The sequence below is a fragment of the Anabrus simplex genome, chromosome 7, assembly GCF_040414725.1.
Source record: "Anabrus simplex isolate iqAnaSimp1 chromosome 7, ASM4041472v1, whole genome shotgun sequence".
NCBI classification, from domain to species: Eukaryota; Metazoa; Arthropoda; class Insecta; order Orthoptera; family Tettigoniidae; genus Anabrus; species Anabrus simplex.
The window spans coordinates 114,023,470-114,049,924 of record NC_090271.1 but is presented as its reverse complement, the minus strand read 5'-3'; the positions used below and the strand labels follow the sequence as shown (position 1 = coordinate 114,049,924).

Genomic DNA, 26,455 nt, shown 5'->3' with positions numbered 1-26,455 from the left:
CTGCTTTGTTCTCTCGGCGTCTGCAGCAGCGGCCCTCCGGATGTTGGATGGGGCTATTCCAACAATCGGGTACAGTTTCTGCACTGAAAATGGTTTTAGGCGTCCCGATATTATCATTGCAGTACCGCTGACTGCAGCAGTTATAATCAATAACTACAAATGGTTTCTGTGTTATTCTTATCACGTTATCCCAAATAAATGAATTCAAGCTGGTGAATAGTTGAGAGCATATAACTTATACCTCTCACTTGTCCACCCATTTCAATGCTATAATAACATTCTGTGACTCTTAAGCAACCATTTCTCCTTTCTTGATTTTTTCATTTAAACCTGGTGGAAGCCCAAGTTGATTCTTCCGCATGGTGCCAATCAGGTAAGTGCGTCTAGCCGGAAATTTATTTGCCAGTTCAACAGACGAGTAGATATTGTCTGCGAACAAAGTTGAACTTCTCCTGGTCATTATGATTCCTGGAATGTCCTTCCTGGAACCTGTTTCTGCCTTAACTATCTCTACATACTCTTCCATTTTTCATTAAAATTTGTATGACTGCGAATTATGCTTGCCATCATGTTATCCTTAGCCGACTTCTTCGCTAGATTCAATTTCCTAACAAGTTCCTTCAATTTCTCCACAACCATTTCTAACTCTATTTCAGATATCGTACTATATCCCAACCCATTTTGCCTTTAGTAAGTTATATCCCTAGAAATCCTCTTGATTCCAGTTGCTTTTCTAGTTTTCAACTTTTGTATCTTTTTATAAATATTTTTGTCATAGGTAAATTTCAGTACTTCAGAACTTCGGTAAATATGTATCTATAAATTTTGCATCTACCAATGGGCTCTAGTAAAACTTTGTTGCACGGGTACAACCTCAGTAGAACAGATCTAATCCGTACTGTTGAAAGATCAATGGTGATAAATTAACGAGAGTAGTAGGCTATTTGTCTTATGTCCCACCGACAAAGAGATGTCTTATGGCAATGATGGGATAGAAAAGGGCTAGGACTGGGAAGGAAGTGACTGTGGCCATTTTCAGGGCAGCTAACAGTGGAGTTCGACTTAAGATCTTCCGAATGCAAGCTTACAGCTGCATGAAATTAACCAGAATTTAACTGTGAGACATCAATAGTGGTAATAAATTCAAAGGAACTTGCTTTGCTCGGCATATATGCTGCAAGTAGGCCTAGAATAATACTTGTAAATTAAATTGTTAATACACTTTCACTAAAACAAGAGTAGCAGGCTATTTGTTTTATGTCCTACCGACACAGAGGGGTCTTATGTCAATGAAGAGATAGACAAGGGCTAGGATTGGGAAGGAAGTCACTGTGGCCATTTTCAGGGCTGCTAACAGTGGGGTTTGACCTGGTATGGGTAAAGAACTCAGGCATAGACAATTTATTTTACCCAATCACTTTGAATGACAAAGCAGACCCACCACAATATTCCATGGTCTTCAACTCAGAAGACGAATCTCTCCCTCTGAGCTTAAGGTGATAAATTTCTACTTGCTACCTCAAGACTATTAGGGTTGTAAGGAACGTGGCTGTCCTAACCTTGTGTTTGTTGCAACCAGGGCCATTATATTTTGTTCACTTTAAGTCTTACAGTTAACTTTAATTTGCACGCCTAGCAGTTTCTATAACGCTTGGGGCAGTGAATATGACTGCATTCAGAGTCTGCTTGAAACTGTTTTAGATAGAGGATCAGAAGTAGGGCCTGAACATTTTGAGCAAACATCTTGCTAGTTCAGAGAATGTCACTTGTTGCATTTACAAGTGCACATCACTTATTAGTACTCAGTATCTGAGAATACTGTACCTGAAATGACTGAATGAAGCGACTTTAAATCAGCTCCATAAACATAGCCTATGTAGGCCTAAAGTATAATTCATTCAAATATAACAAAAACTATATCTTACAATTCTGGTACATACCCACAAGAATAAATCTCCTCATTACTATACCAACCAACACCTGACACAAGTTCTGAATGCTTTGATTCATCCGGAAGGAATGTTTTAAATCTCATTTTTGTTTACCATTGCAAACTACAGGATTCAAATTATGCAATAGGAATGTCACTGTCCGTGTTTGTGTGGACTCAGGTTGGCCAATATACAGGAAATGTCTCACAGATAGCAATAGTTTTTATGAACAAAAAGACTATTTTTTTTAAATGTAGTGAATATAAAATTATAAACGATTTAAACTTATATTGGAAAATATGCTCTTCAATGGAAACTTTTAAATATGGTGCGAAAAGGCATTTTTATTCAATACCCAAATTTGAACATTTGAAACTGCAATGTTGGTTACAACATCGGTATGAAAATATTTGAAAACAACTGCGCAGCAATAAACAGATCATATATGGAATCGTAAGTCATGGTTGTTATAACCTAAAAGCTGTGATTCAGTCTATGCGAATAATTCTGCTCTTTGGTTTAGGTTAATACTTTCTTGTTTATGGCATTGAAAAGCTAACTAGCACATACTAAATCAGTTGCAATGGCTACAACTCTGCACAAAGCATTCCTGGTGTTCGGATTATTGTCGTTATTTCATGCTGCGTATTCAGCTGCCCAGCGTAAGTTTTCCTTTTACACTGTTCTTTACTATTTTACATTAATTAATTGATCGTACACGTATTTAAGATATATTTTACTTCCTCACATGATGGTAGAATGCACCTTTCCTAAATGAAGATGTTTGGTATTATTTCGTCGAAGTTGTTAAACTGCAAAAGAGCCTGTTCATTAAAGTCATTCTTTTGGTATTCACTGGGTAGGCCTACTCATTTCGAACTACGGAACGAGTTGGCTACATAATTCGACTCGTATATCTGTGAGCTTGTATTCGGAAAGTGGAGGATTCGAACCCCATTGTCGGCAGCCCAGAAGATGGTTTCCCATTTTACACCTGTCAAATGCTGGGGCTGTACCTTCATTGCCCTATACAATCGTCGCTTTAACCCTCAACTGGTGACGTATTCCGGAAGGAACATAACTGGTGACATGGTGTCTGAGAGACGTCTATAATTTGAGCTTTTTTAATGGAATCACATTTCATTAAGGCGAGGTTTATTCATTTTATATTGAAAAGGCATATCTTGACGAATGGTTTAACACATTTTATTACCAACTCCGTTGCACCAAAAATTGTAAAAAATTCTGAATCCAAATGTATGTCACTTTATGAAGAAGAAATCTAGGTTTCAACTTAGATTACATCATCGTCCCTCATATGCATACGAATGGCTCAAAAACTACTTTCCTACACAGACTGAAACAGAATCATTTCAGAAAACTTAAGTTTATCACACATTCACTGAAACTACAAAAACCTGCAATGCACTAATTTTTGCACTTTCAAAATACTCAAAAAATATTACAAATATTTATAATTTGTCTTATTTGATTTCTTTTTCGTCCAATACACACCCGAATCACATATTATATTTGTTTGCATGTTTTCACTAATCTCAAGAAAATACATGTAGGGTCTATCTTTTTCTGAACCCTTTGGAGTAAAAGTGGCCTGAGTATTCAAATTAAGAAGTGATCAATAGACATGCCATACATATCTTGTGAAACTTCGTAAACGAACAGAAATATTACTTTTGATAACTGGTTTACATTGCAGAAATATCTTCATTGTTTGATTTGAAAGAAGCAGTGTAGAGAAGTATAACTAAAAGAGCTTCAAATTCCATGTCATCAGTGTCGTCAATTTCGGAACGATCCATGCGTTTATATTTCTGTCTCATATTCCGCATTTTGACATTAGTCTATTGAACTATAAGTTGCACCATCTCCCTGGAAAATATAAAATCCCAGGCAGTTTTAGGTTCTGTTTGATTGCCAATTCTTGCTTGAGCACGTAACGCAGGTAACCGAATTATGTTGTTACTTGGGTTGCGTACATTTCTAGTAGGTTCTTTAGCGGACCATTTATAACGTTTTTTTTACCATAGTAATAATGCTGTTCTGTGCATTCTTGATCTTCACCTTCACTACCTGTGCCTTCTTCTTCCGAGTCAGTACAATGATCACTTTCAATAGCAAAGTCACTGTCCACACCATTTTCAACATCACTAAATTCTGTATCTAACCACTGTGCTACTTGATCTTCGAACCCAGGACCTTCAGGCCTTATAGGTCGAGATGGACCAGCACGGTCTGCCATTGTTGAATTACGAACAAAAATTAAAAAGCTATGAGTTCACTTCGTACAACTTAAGAATCCACACATTAAAATGTTACACAACTGGTGACGTGGTGTCTACGAAGCCACTTGGAAAATTGTCTACCCTTTGAGGAGAGAACGATAATACTGAGGGCGAATCTCTAATGATGAAACGTTTGTTGACAGAGAGATAAAAAGGTACTGCAAACCAAAAGTCTCACTTCCGATTGTGTGCTTAGGGGTGTACATGTATCTCCTACAAGGAGTCTGTCATTAGAACCAATAGTAAAAAAAAAAAAGAGAGAAAGAGAGAAATATACAAATCTCAGTGTAACGAGGTAACTTTTGATTTATTTATTTATTTTTGAAGGGGGTTAATATGATCAACTCTAAAAGGAGAAGATATCAGAATGCTCAGTGTGAATGACCTTTGAAGTCTAAAGTGAAATTAAAACTCAGCAGAAAATATCGAAGGAGGATTAGACATCAGAGTGCTACACTTTCTATTAGGTCCTACTAGATATTTCTATTCTTTTCTCCATCATCCTACAAAAGTTTTGTCCACGTAAAAGCGCTGCTGTCGCAGGGGATACTGCAGGCTAATACCTCCAGACTCCCTTTGCTTGTTATTACCTGGAGGACCTAACCAATTCAGACAATGGTCTGTTCACTAGCCTAACCTATCCAATACAGGCAAATAGTCTTCCCATTAGCTGGACCTAAGTTCCTAAATTATTTTTCATTGCCATTTGCTTTACATCACACCGACACAGATAGGCCTTATGGCGATGAAGTACAACCTTCAAGCACTACCAAAAAACATGAAAAAACATTTCAGTAAGAGTTATCATTCTGACAAAATGCTAGAACTGTTAAAATGGAGCATGGGAAATGTGTTCCACTTCCGATGGTAATTAATAGGCCTACATGAAAATGGCTATTTCCAGTTAATGCAGCATGCAAGATTTTTGAAATGGAAAGTCATTTCCCCATGGTTCAGATTCCACCTACCTTGGAGGTATTACAGTATCAGCAGTTACGTAAAATTACAAACTTGTTTTCTTTCATTTTAAAATGCCTGCTTATATTAATTCATGTGTCCAAAGTTGTACATTCTCTCAGAAATATTCTAGTGTGCCATTGATTAATATTTTGTTTAGCCTACATTAATATATACATCATCCATACATTGCCCATGTAAGTTTCTGCATTGTTAGCTTATTCACCTGTATAAATGGCCAGAGCAGAGAATAACAAATAATTCATTTTCTTTTTAAATTTCAGATAGATCCTATCTTCGCATTACAGAACAAGAATTTGTCTCCCTACCGATTGATGTAAGTAATATTTTGAAAACAGGGAATTTAAAAATAATATTATTAAGATATGTTTGAAAATGTATAGATCTATATTATATGGGCATCTAAACCTACCACTGCAAATATTTCCAAAACAAGATGTGTATTTGATACGGTACGCTGTTCTTGCAGAATCGAAGTACATAATAGGGGCTCCCAAATGTAGTCCATACAGCAATTCTAATGTTTGGAAAGTGGTCTTTGTGCACTTAAGATTGTTTTTTAAATGGAACAATGCCTGTTAATGCAAAGAAAATAAAAATAGAGACTATTAGAATCACAGTGATTTTTATTGCAGAATTCTAGTGCAAATAGTTCATGAACAGGCGCGATGCGTACACCACACGTTTTCAGATAAAGGAGAAGCACCGTTTAACATGAAATTGTTTGATACTGAACACACTGGTTTTTGTTTTACACAGTTAATATTATGAATAAAAGATTGTTCTAACAAACTTCAAATTGAGTTTAGAATGACCTCGCTGTGTTCCACAACCAGGTTGGGAGTTGCGTTTCGCACTGAGTGCGTGTGTGCTGGCTGGGGCCCACACTCAGTTCCAGTGTTACCTGTATTGGGAGTGGTGGGGAGAGAGCCATTGACCGACTTGTGGGGATGCCGAGAATTAACACTGCTTTGTGTGCGGCTTCAGCCCCGCAACCCTTCTTTCTCTTGTTTGACCAGCTAGAAATGTTATGAAGCCAACTTTGGTGAATTTAACATTTATTGGTGTGCTTGTAAGGATTTTGGTGACAATTTGGGGTATCATAAATGTGTAACTGTACCAAAATCAATTATCTGATAGCGTAAAAACTTTTAATTTAGGAAGTCTATAATAGCAAAACTATACGTTCCTTGCCCGCTTTTCTGTTTCTTGCTTGTTGAGTAATAGGCAGACTAATGTACGGTACTCTATGTGATTTTATTTTGTTATTTTGGTGACGACATGGGGGATCATAAGTGTATTATAGGTGAACTGTTAATAACAACATTTTCATGTAGAACCTTTCAAGAAAAATCAGACATTGGGACCATGTTGTGAATTGCCGCATTTAGCTACTGAACATAAAGGCAAGGAAGGAGAATACATATTTTCAATGTCGCAATACACTTGGATTCCTTGACTGGCAGTCTACACCAAACTGAGTAAATCATTTTGTTGGCCATGTATTTTGTTCTCTCATGGAAAAAGGAGCTTGAACTAAAATAGGATTTTCTGATCTTAGCCATTTAAATGAGCAGTACTGACATGAATGGTCACAAGCTCATGTGGAATCATTTTTTTAAAGTGTCTGGTTCCATGGCTATGGTTAGCATGCTGGCCTTTGGTTCAATTCCTGGCCGGGTCAGAGAACTTTAATTGGTTAATTCCTCTGGCTCAGGGACTGTGTTTGTGCTGTCTTCATTATTCGAATTATCTCAGGTAGGGCCCCATTCTCATAGACATGCGGGTCACCCATAGGGTGTTAACTCGAAAGACCTACACTAGACCTCTACGGAGGCCACACGCCATTATTATTATTATTATTATTATTATTATTATTATTATTATTATTATTTCTTGAGTGCAAAAATTTGGAAAACCGAGAACCAATGTTCTTGTTTATCCCCTCCACAGAACTATGTAAATAAACATAATGAGGAAATAAAGAAGAACAGGGAGATGATAAGAAGATTAATTGACGTTATTTGGTTCTTAGGTAAACAAGAACTTCCTCAGAGGCCATGATGAAGCAGATGACTTTTTGATCAAGGGAAATTACATGGAAGTTCGGGTGTTCGTCTAAAAATCTGCTACAGTTTTTTAAGGGACGTCCATTCAAAATTAGATTAATGATGCAATAAGAGTTATTAAGAAAGATGACAAGTCAGCTACTTTTCTGTCTGTAATGTTAGACAAAACATCTGTTGTCATGTCTAGGTCTCAACTTTCAATTGTGCTGCATTTTTAAAGTATGGTGAGGCCCATGAGCAGTTTGTGGAATTTTGCTGATGTTAGCTCTGACCGCATGTCTGATGGACTGTTTGTCCATGTAACAAGTATTGTGGAAGAAATTCAGATTGGAAACTAATTGGTTGGAGGGACCTATCAAATTCTTTGTGGATGTCCTACATTGTTTTTAAAATCTTCAAGAAGAAATTTGTTTGGAAATATTTCCTCAACAGAAAGTACCATCAGTAGCACCAACAGGATGGAATTTTGCATCAAAATTAGTGCAAAAGTTTGTAGAATGTAGAGTTAATTTAATGGAGTTCCTTGAAAATGTAGAAAATTCAAGTGGGGGGGTTCATGGAGCTTACACCAGCATCGACAGCATCACATAAATGCTCAATTGTATTGAGACTGAGGGATCTGGAGGGCCAGTCCATAGTCATATCTTCACTGGAGTGCTCCTCCAAGCACCTGCATGCCACCACATAGTGGTGACATAATGCATTGTCCTGTTGAAACATGGCATCTCTGTCAGGATACTCTAGGGCCAGAAAGGGATGCAGATGGTGTTAAAGAATGTCCAGATAACACGCACCTGTCAGCGTTCCCTGAAGCCGGACAGTGGGGCCTAATTGCGACCATGAGAACGCCACCCAGACCAGAACTGAGCCACATCCCATCCGGACACAACCTTGTTGACACGCAGGATCCATAGCTTCATGGGGCATACGCCACACTCTCATGCGCCCATCAGCTCGATAACCTGGAACCGGAATTCATCGGACCATACCACATGCCGCCACTGTTCCATGGTCCATTGCCGATGTTCGCGGGACCATACATGTCATTGAGCTCTATGTCAATATGTCATCAAAGGGACATGTGCATGTGTTGGTCGTCAGCTGGTGAAGTCTATGCAGTGCAGTTGCCTCCTTACAGTCCTGTTAGAAATGGGTTCCTGGCTTCCAACATTCAACTGGGCAGTGATCTGACTCACAGTAGCCCTAAGAGCGCCCAGTATGTTCTGCGGAGGCAACGTGATGTCCGTTCGTTAAACACCTGTGGTCTTCCCATGGGTCGGTTTACGTGGCTGGTAACATTCTCTCTGCGATATTGAAGATCCACCCTCGACACTGTTGGCCTTGGAAACCCAAATTTGCATGTAATCTCCGCAATGCTATGCCCCATGCGCCGACAATCATCCCACTTCAAAGTTGGTTAACTCGTGATGTATTGCCATATTCACGACACTAGTGTCTGTGACAGAATGCTCGGCTATGTCGCAGCTAGACGCAACGCTCAGCGGTCATGCACGGCAGATTTTCTAATGGGACACCCCTTCCTGTGACTTTTGGCCACTCGGTGTATATTTTTCTAGAAGTATTTTTGCAATTGTTTTCTTACACTGACACATGCAATATAAGCTACTCCAGAGTGTCAGTGTAGACATCTGCCAGTGCCATCAGAAAGTAAATGATACTGTCACACAGTTGCGAAGTGATCGGAAAAATACTTTTGAGCAACACTGGAACGCAGTTTCTAGTGAGAGAGAGCTAACTGGAAAGAAACCTTTTTCTAAAATAGCTTGGAATGATGGGAGTAGTTATTTTTATCGTCGAATGTTCTGTGAAATTATTGACAATATTGTTAAAAAAAACAGACACAATATATGGTTCAGTTCCAAACTTCCGTTTCTTGCAGCTTTTGCATCGTAATTTTTTTAAAAAGTCTGAAGCCATCTCTCTTCAATTTAGACTCAGTTAATTTATAACTTCAGGTTGAGTATATGTTCAGTACAAGAGCGCACTTTTCTGATTTTCCCTTGGTATTCTCCTAGTTAAGGATCTTGTTCAGGTTCAGCTCTGTTTAATAAGGCCTTGGAAAAAATCTTGTATGTGACAGGTACCAATGAGATTCCTTGATAATTGTTCATGTCCATCAAGTCTCCTTTCTTGTGCAAGGAATGAATCAAAGCAGAAGTCCAGTCACTAGGTAATGTTTCACTGACCGATCAAGTGGCCATGCGTCTTGGGTCATGTAGCCATCAGGTTGCATTTGGGAGAAAGTGGATTCGAACCCCACTGTCGGCAGCCCTGAAGATGGTTTTCCGTGGTTTCCCATTTTCACACCAGGCAAATGCTGGGGCTGTACCTTAATTAAGGCCACAGTCACTTCCTTTCCTATCCTATCATCGCCATAAGACCTATCTGTGAGATCGTGGGTTCGAGCCCCACTGTCGGCAGCCCTGAAGATGGTTTTCCGTGGTTTCCCATTTTCACACCAGGCGAATGCTGGGGCTGTACCTTAATTAAGGCCACGGCCGCTTCCTTCCAACTCCTAGACCTTTCCCATCACATCGTCGCCATAAGACCTATCTGTCCTGTCTCCAGCTTGCTTCCATAGTTTGGGTACTATCAAGTCTTTTCCCGATGCTTTGTTGGTTTTAAAGGACTGAATGATTCTTACCACCTTGTTTGGTTGGTGGTTGAAAGTATGGTTGCTTGATGCTGTTTTGATAAGCAAAGAATGTTTCGGGTGATTTACAGTTGGAGAGATTCTCAAAGTACTTTGACAGAAGATGGCAGTTGTCTGTATCGTTATAAGCTATCTTCCCATCTTGTCCTCTGAAGTGGAGGCTGGGTCTTTTATAGTTATACTTGTAGCTTTTTTATTATTATTGTTGTTCCAGGGATACAATAGAGTTAAGCTAATGAATTATTAAGGTCCTCCTTTCAATACAAAATATACAGAGTTTAAATTACATAAATGATTAGGGACTAGTTTTGACCTAATATTAAGTCATCATCAGCCTAAAGCAAAATTAAAGCATAAATACCGAAGAAATCAAACAATGTAAAGACACATAAGGTCTTGTAAATGTACATACCATGTGAGATATTGAGAAAAGAATTATAGAGCCATGCAGCACTATGTTAAAAAATAACTCCATGACAGAGATTCGTAAGTCCAGTGCACATTAAAAAGATGTTAAAGATAGGAATCCTTGAGTTGCTGGATAAGGAGATTAGTATATGCCGGCTCGTTTAAGATGCTGTTATCCAATTGAGGAACAACTGAGCCGAAGTCACGGCTTTTATTTACGATTAAAGTCCAGTGCGCCGTACAGCACTAAAAAGTTGGTAGGGATGGAAATCGTTCAGTTGTAGGTCAAGGAATTCAATATATGCTTGTTCCTTAAATGTGCTGTTGTACATTCGAAGAACAACTGGGACGAAGTTACATCGTTTTTCAAGATATTCATAGACGTAAAAACACATGGATGCTAGAAAGGCTCTTCTGTTTTTTGGAATTTGAAGGAAGGTGATTGTTGCGCGTGGGATTGTTTCAAGGAACATGTTGCACAAGAACTAAATTAAAAGGCTGAAGGAAATACAATAGAGGAAGAATGGATAGTCATAAAAATGAAGTCAGTAGGGCTGCTGTAGAAATGTTAGGAAGGAAGAAAAGATCAAATAAGAATCAGTGGATAACTCAGGAGATACTAGACTGATTGATGAATGACGAAAACACAAGAATGCTAAAAATGAAGAGGGCAGAAAAGAATACAGGCATTTAAGAATGAAGTGGCTAGAAAGTGCAAGGTAACTAAGGAAGAATGGCTGAAGAAGTGCAAGGATGTCGAAGGTTGTGTGGTCCTAGGAAGTGTAGATGCTGCATACAGGAAAATCAAGAAATCCTTTGGACAAAGGAAATCTAGGTATATGAATATTAAGAGCTCAGATGGAAAGCCACTTCTAGGGAGAGAAGACAAAGCAGAAAGATGGCAGGAACATATCCAACAGTTGTATCAAGGTAAAGATGTAGATGATTTTGTTCTGGAACAAGAAGAGGCTGATGAAATGGTAGACCCAATTTTGAGGTCAGAGTTTGATAGAGCTGTGAGAGACCTAAATAGGAACAAGGCACCTGGAATTGATGACATTCCCTCTGAATTACTTACTGCCTTAGGAGGAACAAGCATGGCAAGATTATTCCATTTAGTGTGTAAGATGTATGAGACAGGAGAACTGTCATCTGATTTTCAGCAGAATGTTGTTATACCTATTCCAAAAAAAGCCGGTGCTGACAAGTGTGAAAACTACTGCACCATTAGTTTAGTATCTCATGCCTGAAAAATTTTAACACGTATTATTTACAGAAGAATGGAAAGGCAACTTGAAGCTGAGTTGTTAGAAGATCAGTTTGGCTTCAGAAGAAATGTAGGAACACGTAAAGCAATCCTGACTTTACGTCTGATCTTAGAGGATTGAATTAAGAAGGACAAGCCCACGTACATGGTGTTCGTAGATCTAGAAAAGGCATTCGATAATGTTGATTGGACCAAGCTATTTAAGATTCCGAAGGTGATTGGGATCAGATACCGAGAACGAAGAATTATCTACAATCTGTATAAAAATCAGTCTGCAGTGATAAGAATCGAGGGCTTTGAAAAGGAAGCAGCAATCCAGAAAGGAGTGAGGCAAGGCTGCAGTTTGTCCCCCCTCCTTTTCAATGTTTACATAGAACAGGCAGTAAAGGAAATCAAAGAGGAATTTGGAAAGGGAATCGTAATCCAAGGAGAGGAAATCAAAACCTTGAGATTTGCCGATGATATTGTTATTTTATCTGAGACTGCAGAAGATCTCGAAGTTGCTGAATGGTATGGATGAAGTCTTGGGTAAGGAGTACAAGATGAAAATAAATAAGTCCAAAACAAAAGTAATGGAGTGCAGTCGAATGAAGGCAGGTGATGCAGGAAATATTACGAAGGTAATCCCAAATATAAGGTTTTCTGTTTTTTTATAAATACATAGACCTGTTTATTCCTACAATGGTTTACATCATTTTATAGACGCTGTGACTATTTTTTGTATGCCCATGTCATACCATCTCGCTGCCATGCTGTTCAGGAAGTTGTGAAAGTCATCTTTCACCTCGTCACTGGTGCTGAATAGCTTTCCAGCCAGATGTTCTTTCAATGTAAGGAACAAGTGATAGTCATTGGGCGCCAACTCGGGACTATGAGGTGGGTGGGTGATGATGTTCCACTGACACTGTTGTAGGAGAACAACGGTTTGCCAGGCGACGTGCGGGCGAGCGTTGTCATGGAGAATGCTTACACCCTTGCTCAACATTCCTCTTCTCCGGTTTTGAATTGCCCGTCTGAGTTTTTCAGGGTCTCACAGTACCTGTCAGCGTTATTGTGGTCCTAGCGGGCATAAAGTTGACCAACAATACCCCTTTTCGATCCCAAAACACAGTTGTCATGACTTTACCGGCAGACTGTGTTTGCTTGAATTTCCGTGGCTTTGCCGAAGAGGGATGCCGCCACTGGCGTGATTGTTGCTTGGTCTCAGGTGTAAAGTGGAACACCCAGGTTTCGTCACCTGTGACAATTGAGTCCAAAAAGTTATCCTGTTCGGCTGCAAAGCATTGAAGAAATGTATGAGAAGAATCAACTCGTTGCTGCATGTGGTCTTCAGTCAGCATGCGTGGCACCCATCTTGCACACACCTTCCAGTATTTCAACTTTTCCGTTAAAATTCTGTGAGCGACGCTTCGGGGAACCTCGGGAACCAAAGTGCAGAGATCATCCAGGGTGATCCGCCGCTCTTCATGCATGATTTGCTCAACCTTCATGACTGTCTCGACGGAAATTGACGGTCTCCTGCTCCTTTGTTCGTCGTGAATTTCAGTCCGATCGGCTGCAAACTCTCTACACCACTTACGAACATTTTTGACATCCCTGCACGACTCGCCATACACTTCCGTCATTTGGCGATGGATTTCAATTAGTTCAGTACCTTTTGCATTCAAAAACCAAATAACTGCGCGCACTTCACACTTATGTATAGACAAGAAAGGGTTCCACCTTATCAATACAGTTTTTATTGTAAGAGTTAGCTTACAGGACCGGTTTCGACTTTAAATAGTCATCATCAGCTGAACATGAATACCTTTACATATGTGTCAAGCATTAATTGGTATTGCCCTTTCTAAAGGGAGATGCCGTAGGAAAGCATCATGTCTGAGTGTCCAAATTGGGCATATTAAGTGTAAAATGATTATATATTATAATTTTGGCATTCAGTATAACAGAAGAGTTTTACATATCGTTAGATCAATACGCCAATCCTAATTACAATATAAATGAAATTACAGGAAAAACTAATATCATTTTCAATAAAGCCATCCCTTTACAATGGCGAAAAATGAAAGTATCCTCCTATTCAATACATCATATATTCCGTCGTTAGACGGAGTAAACAAGTTCAGACATGTTTCGGCTCGTTTGAGCCATCTTCAGTGAAAAAATTAGGGGGGTTGGAATAATTTACATAATATGAGTTGAAAAAATGCTAAAAAACATAATGAAAGCGCAAATGAAAAAACAAACAAAAGAGAGCCTAGACGGAAACAAAATAGCACAAATATACAATATTTACATCAATATGCAGAGCAAAAAAAACAACTTATTGCAACAAAATTCAGTGAAACAGGAGTTAATTTGAAATAATAATTGATACTAAAAAACTGCGTTAACCTAAGAAACAAGGGAATGAGAAAACAAATGATGCAGATGGAAATGAATAATGGTAGCACATGGTGAGGTTGTGGACCTCATAGTTTACAAATTATTAGTTTATAAAAACGACAAAACAGTTTGAAATCGCTGTCAAAATCCTAGTGGAAACCCATCACATCAAAATGGTCAGGAGGAGAGCGGGAGCAAACATTTTGAGAGAAACCAAGCCTGAATTAACCTGCAGGCGAAAAGCCTGTGATAAGGAGAAAAAACACCTTAAATTGAAGGCTTCAGAAATAGCAGCATTCTTAATATCTTCTCAAACTAGCGGTCCCTTTCTTCATTATTGTTTCATAATGTTGGCTGGTGTTTTGCCTTATTGTAGAGGGGTCGGAAGGGCCGCATATAAAAAATATGAGAAGCTGTGTTAGGTAGAAGACAGATGCATAGTAAATTGTAGTAATTTAGTGGAAACCGTCAATGAAGTTCTAATCTGTAATGGAAAAAATGAGGTTGTATGAGAAATATGGGTTGATAAGTAAAAAGTGTGGAATGGTTGTGAAGAAAGCTTAAACTTACGGTGTGCAGTAGGTGGTTGTCCTCTCTAGTGGCCTGGCTTTCTCAAAGTAACGGTCTCGTTCGCGTGATCGAGTCTATTGTTGGTTCGGCTGTGTCTGCTAGGATGGAAGGAGCGGAGGGGGAAGGGGAGGTACAGGGCTGGTTTGAGGAAGGGAGGGGTGTTGAGTTGGAGAGATGGAGGTGGGTTTGTTTGGCAAATATAAAGAATGAATGTTTCAAGAGGATGTTAGTTTACTCGCTGACTTCTAAAGCTCGAATGGTGTGGCCTTCTTAAAGTGACGGTCTCGGTCGCGTGATCGAGTCTATTGTTGGTTGGCTGTGTTTGTTAGGTTGGAAGGAGCGGAGGGGGAAGGGAGGTGCAGGGCTGGTTTGAGGAAGGGAGGGGATGTTGAGTTGGAGAGATGGAGGTGGGTTTGTTTGGCAAATATAAGGAATGAATGTTTCAAGAGGATGTTAGTTTACTCGCTGACTTCTAAAACTCGAATGGTGTGGCCTTCTTAAAGTGACGGTCTCGGTCGCGTGATCGAGTCTATTGTTGGTTGGCTGTGTTTGCTAGGTTGGAAGGAGCGGAGGGGGAGGGGTGGTGTGAGGAGGGGGGGGGGGTGAGTCGGGGAGATGGAGGTGGGGTTTGTTTGTGTTATGGAAATTCTGACAAATGTATGGAATGAATGTTTCAAGTAGAATGTTCTTTTTCTCGCTGACTTCATTTAAATTGTGAGTGGGGTTCATAAACTGATCTAAATCGATGTGGATGCTCTCGAGAATGTTGAGCAAGGTGCCTTTTTGCTCATAATGCAAGATCTTCAGGTCTTTGTCTATTGAAGTGTATTCATGGCTGGATGTTTTATGGTGTTCGCTCATAGCTGAAAAACGATTATATTTGAGAGCGTTGCGATGTTCGGCGTATCTTATGACAAAATTGCGGCCTGTTTGACCTATGTAGCTGGAATTACAGGATTGGCACTTTAATTTGTAAACTCCGGAGTTCAAATATTTGTTGTTGATGTTGCTATTGTTATTGTTGACAGTGTGTGGATTGAAAATGAGTTTGGAGTTGTTGTGGGAGGTTCTGTAAGCTATTTTGATGCTGTGTTTCTTGAAAATATTAGAAATTTGGTAAATGCTACTATTATTGAAAGTGAATGTGGAAAATTTTTCTTTTGGAGCAGAATCTTTTACTAGGGTAGTCTTGGGTCTGCTTTTGTATCTATTGATGATTCTGCTGATGAAGGTTCTATTGTAACCATTGTGTTCTGCAATGTTGTAGATGGTATTAATTTCTATCCCTTTATCTCGCAAGAATTTCAAAAAAGAAATTAATACCATCTACAACATTGCAGAACACAATGGTTACAATAGAACCTTCATCAGCAGAATCATCAATAGATACAAAAGCAGACCCAAGACTACCCTAGTAAAAGATTCTGCTCCAAAAGAAAAATTTTCCACATTCACTTTCAATAATAGTAGCATTTACCAAATTTCTAATATTTTCAAGAAACACAGCATCAAAATAGCTTACAGAACCTCCCACACCAACTCCAAACTCATTTTCAATCCACACACTGTCAACAATAACAATAGCAACATCAACAACAAATATTTGAACTCCGGAGTTTACAAATTAAAGTGCCAATCCTGTAATTCCAGCTACATAGGTCAAACAGGCCGCAATTTTGTCATAAGATACGCCGAACATCGCAACGCTCTCAAATATAATCGTTTTTCAGCTATGAGCGAACACCATAAAACATCCAGCCATGAATACACTTCAATAGACAAAGACCTGAAGATCTTGCATTATGAGCAAAAAGGCACCTTGCTCAACATTCTCGAGAGCATCCACATCGATTTAGATCAGTTTATGAACCCCACTCACAATTTAAATGAAGTCAGCGAGAAAAAGAACATTCTACTTGAAACATTCATTCCATACATTTGTCAGAATTTCCATAACACAAACAAACCCCACCTCCATCTCCCCGACTCACCACCCCCCCCCTCCTCACACCACCCCTCCCCCTCCGCTCCTTCCAACCTAGCAAACACAGCCAACCAACAATAGACTCGATCACGCGACCGAGACCGTCACTTTAAGAAGGCCACACCATTCGAGTTTTAGAAGTCAGCGAGTAAACTAACATCCTCTTGAAACATTCATTCCTTATATTTGCCAAACAAACCCACCTCCATCTCTCCAGCTCAACATCCCCTCCCTTCCTCAAACCAGCCCTGCACCTCCCTTCCCCCTCCGCTCCTTCCAACCTAACAAACACAGCCAACCAACAATAGACTCGATCACGCGACCGAGACCGTCACTTTAAGAAGGCCACACCATTCGAGCTTTAGAAGTCAGCGAGTAAACTAACATCCTCTTGAAACATTCATTCTTTATATTTGCCAAACAAACCCACCTCCATCTCTCCAACTCAACACCCCTCCCTTCCTCAAACCAGCCCTGTACCTCCCCTTCCCCCTCCGCTCCTTCCATCCTAGCAGACACAGCCGAACCAACAATAGACTCGATCACGCGAACGAGACCGTTACTTTGAGAAAGCCAGGCCACTAGAGAGGACAACCACCTACTGCACACCGTAAGTTTAAGCTTTCTTCACAACCATTCCACACTTTTTACTTATCAACCCATATTTCTCATACAACCTCATTTTTTCCATTACAGATTAGAACTTCATTGACGGTTTCCACTAAATTACTACAATTTACTATGCATCTGTCTTCTACCTAACACAGCTTCTCATATTTTTTATATGCGGCCCTTCCGACCCCTCTACAATAAGGCAAAACACCAGCCAACATTATGAAACAATAATGAAGAAAGGGACCGCTAGTTTGAGAAGATATTAAGAATGCTGCTATTTCTGAAGCCTTCAATTTAAGGTGTTTTTTCTCCTTATCACAGGCTTTTCGCCTGCAGGTTAATTCAGGCTTGGTTTCTCTCAAAATGTTTGCTCCCGCTCTCCTCCTGACCATTTTGATGTGATGGGTTTCCACTAGGATTTTGACAGCGATTTCAAACTGTTTTGTCGTTTTTATAAACTAATAATTTGTAAACTATGAGGTCCACAACCTCACCATGTGCTACCATTATTCATTTCCATCTGCATCATTTGTTTTCTCATTCCCTTGTTTCTTAGGTTAACGCAGTTTTTTAGTATCAATTATTATTTCAAATTAACTCCTGTTTCACTGAATTTTGTTGCAATAAGTTGTTTTTTTGCTCTGCATATTGATGTAAATATTGTATATTTGTGCTATTTTGTTTCCGTCTAGGCTCTCTTTTGTTTGTTTTTTCATTTGCGCTTTCATTATGTTTTTTAGCATTTTTTCAACTCATATTATGTAAATTATTCCAACCCCCCTAATTTTTTCACTGAAGATGGCTCAAACGAGCCGAAACATGTCTGAACTTGTTTACTCCGTCTAATGACGGAATATATGATGTATTGAATAGGAGGATACTTTCATTTTTCGCCATTGTAAAGTGAAAACCGTCAATACGGAATGATTCTAATATCTTGTAAAGCCATCCCTGCCTTAAAAAATGACTACCTCAAAATAATCAACATACAGAACATAACACGCGCCATAGTACCGTCGAACGACACGCCCAGCTCCACTCCTACCCCCACAACAGCAACTCTCCCTACCCCTCTATCCACTCCCCTCGCAGCAGCAGACACAAACCTAAGGAGAACGCGAAGCAGTACACGCCAAGCTCTCAGATCAAACACAACCCAGCCACGACAACAATAGTAAGTACACATTCACATTAACACACACACACACAGGCATTCCTTCAGCTTATAACTCTCTACTCACATTTTATTTTCGTCTTCCACAGATAATATATATCAGATGTAGATGAGGAAGGAGCCACCACTACAACTCTGCATCAAGAAATAGTTACGTATGACCAAGACCACATCTGCTTCCAATACTTAAAGAATAAGATTCCACTCACAGCTGCACATACTTACCCCTGGTTATACAATCGGATTTTGTTGACAATAGAAGCTTTTCGCCACACATACAAGTGAAGACATCATTTAAGTAAATAATAAGATTTCTTAAGAGAACTACAGCATTGCCTACGAACGCAAGTACTGAATTATTTACAACATTGGACTCAAAACGAGAATGAAGATACACGCAAAACACACCATTCAATCCATGATATGTTTGGTACTCACTATTTTAATGGATTTTAACATGTACTGTGTATTTCAATGTGTTTAATGTATTTGTAACTTAGATTTAAGCTTAGGTTTCGTAGACAGATTCTAGTCCTGAAGAAGATAGCTTTATACCCAAGTACCTGAATGCCAAAATTATAATATATAATCATTTTACACTTAATATGCCCAACTTGAACACTCAGACATGATGCTTTCGTACGGCATCTCCCTTTAGAAAGGGCAATATCAATTAATGCTTGACACATATGTAAAGGTATTCCTGTTCAGCTGACGATGACTATTTAAAGTCGAAACCGATCCTGTAAGCTAATCCTTACAATAAAACCTGTGTTGATAAGGTGGAACCCTTTCTTGTCTATACATATGTAAACTATCAATACGGAAATGAAACTAGTAAATCAAGACACTTCGCACTTGGCGGTAACATATCATTCTCAATTGCGATTTTATTTGGCAGAAATAAATATCACACAAGAACACATTCACTTCCTTATATAAGGTACTTTATTGTCACTGTAAGTCACAACACTCAATTATACACACTAGCAAGTGAAAGTACAACACTTAATAGCGGAGTACCCTGAAGTTGATTCTGAAAAGTACAGATATCAACAACACTGACTCACGCACTATAACATACACTCTCTTGAACTCACCGACTCCACTGCGGAGCCCAACAGTCACTCGTAGTCCATCACTTGCCTTCGAGTCCAACCTGACTCAGAGTCCAACACTGACTGACAGCTCAATATATATATATATATATATATACAGGGTGAAGCGTAATTCGCGCACTCGGGCGTCACAGCGCGACTCCTCACATGCCAGCAATAAAAAAATGTCTCTTACGAAATTTCATCTTGCGAGTATATCCGGCAGAAAAACGACGTTGAAGATTAGCAATCTGGCAACACTGTAACCACATGTAGGGTAACTACCTCTGTCAGCAGATGTTCCGCGTATTGTACAGTTGGTGCAATGGATAGATTTTTGAGTTAGCATGCAGGAGGTCGAGCGGTCGATCCTGGGTTGAGGCGTATGTTTTTTATTTCGTAAATGTAGTCCAGGTGGTATGATATCTGGCATCTTAATCGTCAACAGCGATTGCAGTGGGTCCTCTAGAAACCATTTGCACTTACATACTACGATCCTAGAAATGGACGAACAATCGTTTTCATTGGTCAGCTTTGAAAGGCGCCCTTTCCACATCGTGGGCGTGAATTTATTCGCACCACTTCATCTACTACATGTGAAACCTGTTTTCTTTGTACCCTCCTCCAATGGTCCCATAGATTAGTACCAACTATTATTCTTGCCTCGTTCAGGTCCATTACATTTCGTTAGGGCCTTACGTTACCAGTAGGCCTAGCAACGTGCTCTGCGAATAATGTCCAAACTCGGTTACAATTTGTATGTGTTATCACCATGGTCCCAATAATTCTGCCTTTCAACATTGCGTGTTGCGTCTGGTAACCGCATGCTGTTTAGTACGTATCTCAATGTATTATTATTATTATGTTGTAAATGTAGGATAGCCTACATGTGACCTCAGAAACGGTGTCTTACTGTATCACAGTAGGTAATGTCAGATGGAAATTAGCAAATAAAAAATGCGCCTCAACCCAGGATCGAACCATCGACCTCCTGCATGCCAACCAAAAACTCTACCTACTGCACCAACTGTACAGCACGGGATGGACGTGCTGACAGCGGTAGTTACCCTACATATGGTTACAGTGTTGCCAGATTGCTACTCTTTAACGTTCGTTTTCTACCGGATATACTCGCAAGACGAAATTTTGTAAGAGACTTTTTTTATTGCTGGCATGTGAGGAGTCGCGCTGCGACGCCCGAGTGCGCGAATTACGCTTCACCCTGTGTATATATATACTGTTCGATCAACTGTCTAGAATTATCAATCGACCAGCTAGTCGAATGGAGTAATCCAGTAATGGATCCCGTTAAAACTTTAGTTGCCGGGCTGAGTGGCTCAGACGGTTAAGGCGCTGGCCTTCTGACCCCAACTTGACAGGTTCGATCCTGGCTCAGTCTGGTGGTATTAGAAGGTGCTCAGATATGTCAGCCTCGTGTCGGTAGATTAACTGGCACGTAAAAGAACTCCTGAGGGACTAAATTCCAGCACCTCGGCGTCTCCGAAAACCGTAAAAGAGTAGTTAGTAGGACGTAAAGCAAATAACATTATTATTAGAACTTTAGTTTACTGTTTACCAATACACATAGAAGTTTCTCCAACATTCCTAATGTCTCTACATGTATCTGGGTAATAAACCTTACAGTAAGTTTCCAGAACCCTTCTTATATACCAAATTATAGTACAATAAATCTAATATACGAACATTATAGAGTTTTCTACCACTTTCGATTATATAGATTATGAGGTTAAACTTATACACAATACGTATTTGAGGTTATACAAATTTATACTACATATTTACAGGGAAACCATGTATTAGTCATATTAACACTTAATAAATGATAATTTAGCATTTAATAAAATATAACCAAAATATGCCAAACATCATAATTGAAGGTTTTACACCAGTTACAATGTCGTACCTATGACAAACATCCAACGGGAGCTCCATTCTCAACGGCTGTCAAGCCAAGACTGTGTGCCTCAGCGCGGCGTGCGCATGTTTATATGCTAGCACAGAAATACTTGTCACAATATTGTGTCCAACGGCCACACGGACAGAGTTCTGTATTTATAAAAAAAATTGGAGACCTTATTTTTGGGATTACCCTTGTAGATTAGGAAATGAAATCTTAAAGGAAGTAGATGAATATTGTTACTTGGGTAGTAAAAGAACTATCAATGGCAGAAGTAAGGAGGACATAAAATGCAGACTAGCACAAACAAGGAAGAGCTTTCTTAAGAAAAGGAATTTGCTCACTTCAAACATTGATATATGGAATTAGATGTTTCTGAAGACTTTCATCTGGAGTGTCACATAGTATGGAAGTGAAACATGAATGATAACCAGCTCAGAAAGAAAGAGAATAGAAGCTTTTGAAATGTGGTGTTACAGAAGAATGCTGAAGGTGAGATGAATAGATCGAATCACGAATGAAGAGATACTGAATCGGTGAGAGGAGATCGGTTTGGCTAAATTTGACAAGAAGAAGAGATAGAATCATAGGACACATCTTAAGACACCCAGGACTTGTTCAGATGGTTTTTGAAGGACGTATACATAGGAAGAACGGTAGACGTAGACCAAGGTATGAATATGACAAGCAGATCAGAGTAGGTGTAGGATGCAATAGTTATGTAGAAATGAAAGGGTTAGTGCAGGATAGGGTGCCATGTAGAGCTGCATCAAACCAGTCCATGGACTGATGACTCAAACACACATCATTTTTGTTTATGTGAACGTCTTTCATGGAATTATATTACAGTAGTAGTTTTGTTGTTGTATTTAATTATAGGAATGGACCATACTACTATATATTTTAGGTAAAATTCTCGCAAGAATTCTGTTTAACCGCCTCCAGGTTATCTGTGAGAGAGTCCTCCCAGAGTCCCAGTGTGGGTTTCGAACTTCCAGAGGCACATCTGATCTGATCTTCTGTGCAAGGCAACTTCAGGAAAAATGCAGAGAGCAACAGAATCCTCTCTTCTTAGTTTTTTATGACCTGGAAAAAGTATTTGACTCTGTTCCAAGACCTGCTAAGTGGGCAGTTGACTATTCTCAGCGTTTTGGTGATCTGGTTTAGGACGTCCATAATGGCATGACCGGACAGGTTTGCCATCAGAATAGGATCTCGGATGAATTTACTAATACTAAAACAGCGGTGTGTGTGCTTGCTCTAACATTATTTGCTTTATATTTGGCTGCCATGCTACATGAATCTTATACAAACAACCCAGGTGTGGAGGTTAGGTATTGTTTCAATGGAGGGCTTTTCAACCTAGAAAGACTTTGCTCTCGGAGTATCACCCAGGTTACAAAGGTAACCAAAATGCTGTTTGCAGATAATGCTGAAACACCTACACTCACACCAGATGAATTGCAAGTCAGTTAACTGCTACAAGAGTGCATGTGATCGTTTTGGTCTCACCATTAATGTTCAAAAGACCAAGGTCCTGGCACAGTGTTGACCAGGCACAACCCTTCCACATTTCAATATCTCCATCTTAGATATTCCACTGGAGCAGATAGATCACTTTTCGTACTTGGGTAGTATCCTATCTGTGCGCTGTAACTGTGACCAAGATGTGGAGAAGAGAATTGGTGCTGTCCATGCAGCATTTGGACAACTATCACACCAGGTGTTCATGAAAAAAGACCTTACCGTGAAGATGAAACTCATGGTGTACCACACTGTTGTCATCACAGTATTCCTGTATGGTTGTAAAACTTGGACCCTTTACCGACGTGACTTGAAAAAGGCTTGAGAGCTTCCACCAACGAAAACTTCGATCCATCCTTAGGATCAAAAGGGAAGACCGTGTCACCATCATTGCTGTTCTTGAGAAAGCACATGCCAAGAGCATGGAATCGTCCATCGGATAAGTGTACCAGATTTCCATGCCAAATCCTGTTTGGTGAACTTTGTTTCGGCACCGGACCTCATGGACCTCCCATGAGGCGCTACAAGGACCAGCTTAAGCACACTACGAAGATGACAAGTCTCAGTCCACAAACCTGGGATGTGCTTGCTCAAGACTGTACAATTTGATGCCAGACCATCCCTGCTGCTATCAATCTGTTTGAAGGGGAATGACACAGATGTGAAGAGGCCAGGAGAGAAGCACAAAAACTCCATGCAGCACAACCACGCTCTCCTCCAAAAATTCTGTTAATGTGGATGCTTATTTCATGCTAGAATTGGTCTGTTCAACCACCAAAAGTACATCCACAGACAGAAATGAATTTATGGAAGAAGTTAATTACTTGGAAACGAGTTAAAGCTGACGACGACGACCATATTGAAGGATTCAACCAATAGCAGTGTTCCTTTGCTGACTTTTGAAAATGTTGTACTTTTATTATAATTAAAATAAAAAATATATTAAATATATATTATTATTTTTAATGTTAATTAATAATTTTAATATATATAAAATAACTTATAACTTGTTGTTCCTTACCTATACCGGTACTTATAGTATAAAAGTAAAGCAACTATTTAGAACCAGGTAGTGGGTCCCCAACAGTGATAATCAGCACTTCTCTCTTCGCTACGTATCATACGAGGTAAGATTTATAAGATACACTTCCTACGTTTCAAAATAAATTATGGGACGGTATTCTAGTTCTATCCAGTTCTTCTACATCTATTTTTTTCGGCCTCCAATAAGCTTGTGTCAGCATAACACTCATTGAAGATACCCTCTTGACAGATCCTCATTCTAATTCCAATTTTAAATGATCCATTATTAGACATTATCAATTTTCCAGCTAACTCATTGTTGGTTGCCAGCATTTTACCCCAGTGTGCCAAGTTGGGCTCATCAGTTGGTAACTAGCGCACCTAACAAGATGCATGGCTAGTGTGTACAATGGAGGCCACTGCGTAGGCTACTTAGAGCCACAGACAGTGCCAGTGCACTATGAGAGACTTGGCATCTTTTACAAAAATTGATGCCTGCTAGGCCATCAGATAATATAGATACTGATTCCCATCGGGAATCTGAAATATTTTTCCTGATAGTCTCTCATAGTACATTAGCACTGCCTGTGGCTCCAAGTAGTCTACACAGTGGCCTTTAGGTATGCGTCTTGGTAGGTGTGCTAGTTAACAACTGATGAGCCCAATTTGGCACACTGGGGCGAAACACTGGCAACCAAGAATGAGTTAACTGGAAAATGTATAATGTCCAATAACGGACTGTTTATATTATAATTATGAATTTACTCGTTCAGGACAAATATTTCAGGTTCCCTGTGCGAATCAATATCTATATTATAGATCGTTATTCTGGTTGTGAGAAGTGTAGATTAGAAAGAAAGCTGGATAAACCCAGAAAAAGGAAAGAGACAAAAAGATCAAGATGAATATAGTTGGTGAAAGATCTGGAACACATGCAAATGCAGAGGGAGAAGAGGAATCCGATGGGTTATTATAAGTCATGGAAAAGAACAAGCAAGTGATATAAAGTATAATGAGTTTATAAGAGACTGAGATGAAATGAAAGTGGGAAAACTGGGGTTGATGAGTAAGTTTATGTGACGAAATAGAGAGAGTTTGTCCTTTTATTATGTTTGTCCTAGTCTCTGCTTTCTGTTGCTCCCTCTTCACATACTGATCTGTCACTGTGTTTGCCCTAATACTTGTTCCTGTCTAGGGCCTATGTAAAGGATTTCACTCTGCCAGAAATGGGTGCAGAATATCTTCCTTGGTTCAGAAATAAATTGGAAGAAGTGTTGATTAATAGAGGCTGCTAAAGAGCCTATTGTATATTTCCATAAAAAATTAGTAATATTAATACCTTTTTCTAGGAAGGCTTTACAAATGTTATTTATGTTGGTTTCAGATTTTGGTCCAAGGTATTGTAAGCTTATTCATAACTCTGTATGGAGTTATGAACATAGCTGGAGACTTCAAAGAAATTAGAGCAACTGTAGATCTGGAGAATAAATCATGGGAAACACTAAGGAATATACCATCCTTTTACATCTTCAATCATCGAGGGAAAGCTTGGTCACCTAATTATGTACCCCCGGTACATAAATCAGCTCTAGAAGAATTGGACTCATAATATTAAACATCTTATAATGGAAGGAAAAGACATTAATAAATGTTTTGTATATGTTCATGTTGTTTCTTTCTAAATCCTTTTCCAGAGAAAAAAAAAAAAACACCTTTAAATCGATCATTCCTCCAAGTTTATATTATAAAATAGATTGGTAATTTTAAGTGCAACCAAGGCTAGCTGATTGAGGATACCATATAAAGCAAAGCAAAGTCATATCCGTAACCTTGGCACTTGATGGGGTAGAGTGGTTAGCTCTATGCCTGGCCGTCTTTGCCCCCAGGAATTAACCTGAAACTCATTTCTGATGTAGACTGAGTGAACCTCAGGGCCATATGCACATCCGGAAGAGGAAATCTCATTTCTTCAAATTTTATGACTTCCTGCCAGGGATACAAACCCACTTCCTTCCGGGCGAACCGAGCTCGCCTTTACCGCCTCGGCCAGGCAGCCATGAATGAAATATTTTTGAAACAGTTTGGCATAGTACCAAATCCAGACCATAATATTTGTGATCTGAAAAAAACTCTGAATCATAGTTTATTGGCAGTTAAACGAGCCTTACCTTTCTGCCTCTTCAGCTCTTCATAATATTCCACCTAATCAATACTTTATTATATAGAGTGTCTAAAATCTATCAATCACATTAAAACACAGTACGGGTTTCGACCTGTTAATTAGGTCACGTATCTGTCAGCTTGCATTCAGCAGCCCTGAAGATGGTTTTCCATGGTTTCCCATTTTTACACAAGGAAAATGCTGAGGCTGTACCTTAATTAAGGCCACAGTCTCTTCCTTCCATGCCGGAGTGAGTGGTTCAGCCGGTTGAGGCGCAGGTCTTCTGACCCCAACTTGGCAGGTTCGATCCTGGCTCAGTCTGGTGGTATTTAAAGGCTCAAATATGCCAGCCTCGTGTTGGTAGATGGCATGTA

The 26,455-nt window shown here is 39.5% G+C and overlaps 2 protein-coding genes across 2 annotated transcripts in view; one reads left to right on the top strand and one right to left on the bottom strand.

The window, feature by feature from the left end:
- Positions 1-2,072, bottom strand: part of Oseg5 (intraflagellar transport protein Oseg5) — a 192,033-nt gene extending 189,961 nt beyond the window's left edge. The window contains exon 1 of the mRNA XM_067151262.2: positions 1,941-2,072. Coding sequence (XP_067007363.2) covers positions 1,941-2,035 — 95 coding nt within the window. The 5' untranslated portion in view covers positions 2,036-2,072. The remainder of the gene's footprint in view (positions 1-1,940) is intronic.
- A 292-nt stretch (positions 2,073-2,364) lies between these two features.
- On the top strand, positions 2,365-25,584 carry EMC5 (ER membrane protein complex subunit 5). The gene is made up of 3 exons (XM_067150716.1): positions 2,365-2,593; positions 5,476-5,528; positions 25,305-25,584. The coding sequence occupies exons 1-3, from the start codon at positions 2,515-2,517 to the stop codon at positions 25,527-25,529; spliced, it is 357 nt and encodes a 118-aa protein (XP_067006817.1). The 5' UTR covers positions 2,365-2,514; the 3' UTR covers positions 25,530-25,584.
- Positions 25,585-26,455: the final 871 nt, after the last annotated feature.